The sequence below is a fragment of the Acyrthosiphon pisum genome, chromosome X, assembly GCF_005508785.2.
Source record: "Acyrthosiphon pisum isolate AL4f chromosome X, pea_aphid_22Mar2018_4r6ur, whole genome shotgun sequence".
In the NCBI taxonomy this organism is placed as follows: domain Eukaryota; kingdom Metazoa; phylum Arthropoda; class Insecta; order Hemiptera; family Aphididae; genus Acyrthosiphon; species Acyrthosiphon pisum.
In genome coordinates this window covers 22975932-22977267 of record NC_042493.1, presented here as the reverse complement: position 1 = coordinate 22977267, position 1336 = coordinate 22975932, and the positions used below count along the sequence as shown (strand labels likewise).

Here is a 1336-nt window from a genome sequence, read left to right as displayed (position 1 = left end):
AATAGAATAATAATAATATTATATACAATAATATAATATCATATAATATTGATAACTGTAAAATACGACGAACTTCAATATTATAGTATTACCGTGCCTTCGATAATTCAGCGCTGCTGTAACGCTTCGCCAGCAACTATAAATTGTCATTTTTAATTCAGCGCGAAACTACGCTGCTTGTGATAGGAAGATGTCGTTTTTTAATTCATCATATTGATCACAACCTAGCGAACCAAAACAGCGGTTCCAGCAGGTTAGAAACATACTGTTCAATCACAATCATATTCATCATACTTTCTTATCACATCTATCACGCTTACAGCAGCGCGGTAGTAGGCACGGTTATATTCTAATAGTGTCAACAAATTTTCATTTTACGTACGTAAATGTGGCGAGACCCCAATTCTCCATACCACTTGAAGAAAAATCGGGTATGGCCGCCATGTCTTGTTTTTGCAGCGGGAATTTTTCATCGAAATAATCCTCGTAGTATTTCAGGGCCTTCGGTCCCAAGTTAATGGCAAATTCTGTTTGATTGGCTAAGTCCTTCTTGCAAATAATACGGTACTTCACTTGGTCATTTTCACTATTTGCTTCAGTGTATACGAAATCTGACACCATGTATACTACTAAATAAGTAGACATTGGTGGAGATTCTTCGAATTCGTCGACAACATAATCTGCATTCGAAGGGCTATAACATTGAATCACCAATTTCTATATTATAATAGCGTATAAACTTATTTAATTAAATATTATAATTTTACTTTTACGATAAACGGTTTATTCTTTCAATTTATTATCCTGTATAAATAAGACTTACCAGTTTATTTGATTCATCAATTTCATATTACTTATCGAAGTCAATCCTTTTTTATAACTCAACTTTATCTTGAAGGTTGCTTTATACTCAGGCTCGTCAAAACAGGGAAAAGCTCTTCGTGCGCCCAATGCCTCGAAATATGTTATAGCTAACCATCTGCGACAAAATATTACGTTTTTACAGTATTAGAGTGTTATAAACCCATTTCAGTTAGAAGAAGGAAATTGTAATATAAGAATTTATTTCTTATTTTATCTCTTTTGTACATGTATCTATGTAAGTATGTCCATCTATATTATTATTATATGTTGTAGACCTTATGGAAAATTAGTTTTTTTTTTGCAAAAAGACTAAGCTCTTTGTAATGTGGTAGCCCGTTTACGAAGTACTTATTATTTTTCCAAACAGCCTGCTGTTTTTAGGCTCATTGCATACAGACTACCAGCAGTTAGGTCTTTTATGAACTACAATTATTTTATGGTAATAACCATTTTAATCATTTTATTTTAAGGG

The 1336-nt window shown here is 32.6% G+C and overlaps 1 protein-coding gene across 1 annotated transcript in view; it reads right to left on the bottom strand.

Annotated features, from left to right (window-relative positions):
- LOC100161982 (endoplasmic reticulum aminopeptidase 2) overlaps window positions 1-1040 on the bottom strand; it is a 4703-nt gene extending 3663 nt beyond the window's left edge. The window contains exons 1-2 of the mRNA XM_029485029.1: window positions 824-1040; window positions 383-694 (exon numbers count right to left, since the gene is read on the bottom strand). Coding sequence (XP_029340889.1) covers window positions 383-694; window positions 824-849 — 338 coding nt within the window. The 5' untranslated portion in view covers window positions 850-1040. The remainder of the gene's footprint in view (window positions 1-382; window positions 695-823) is intronic.
- Window positions 1041-1336: the final 296 nt, after the last annotated feature.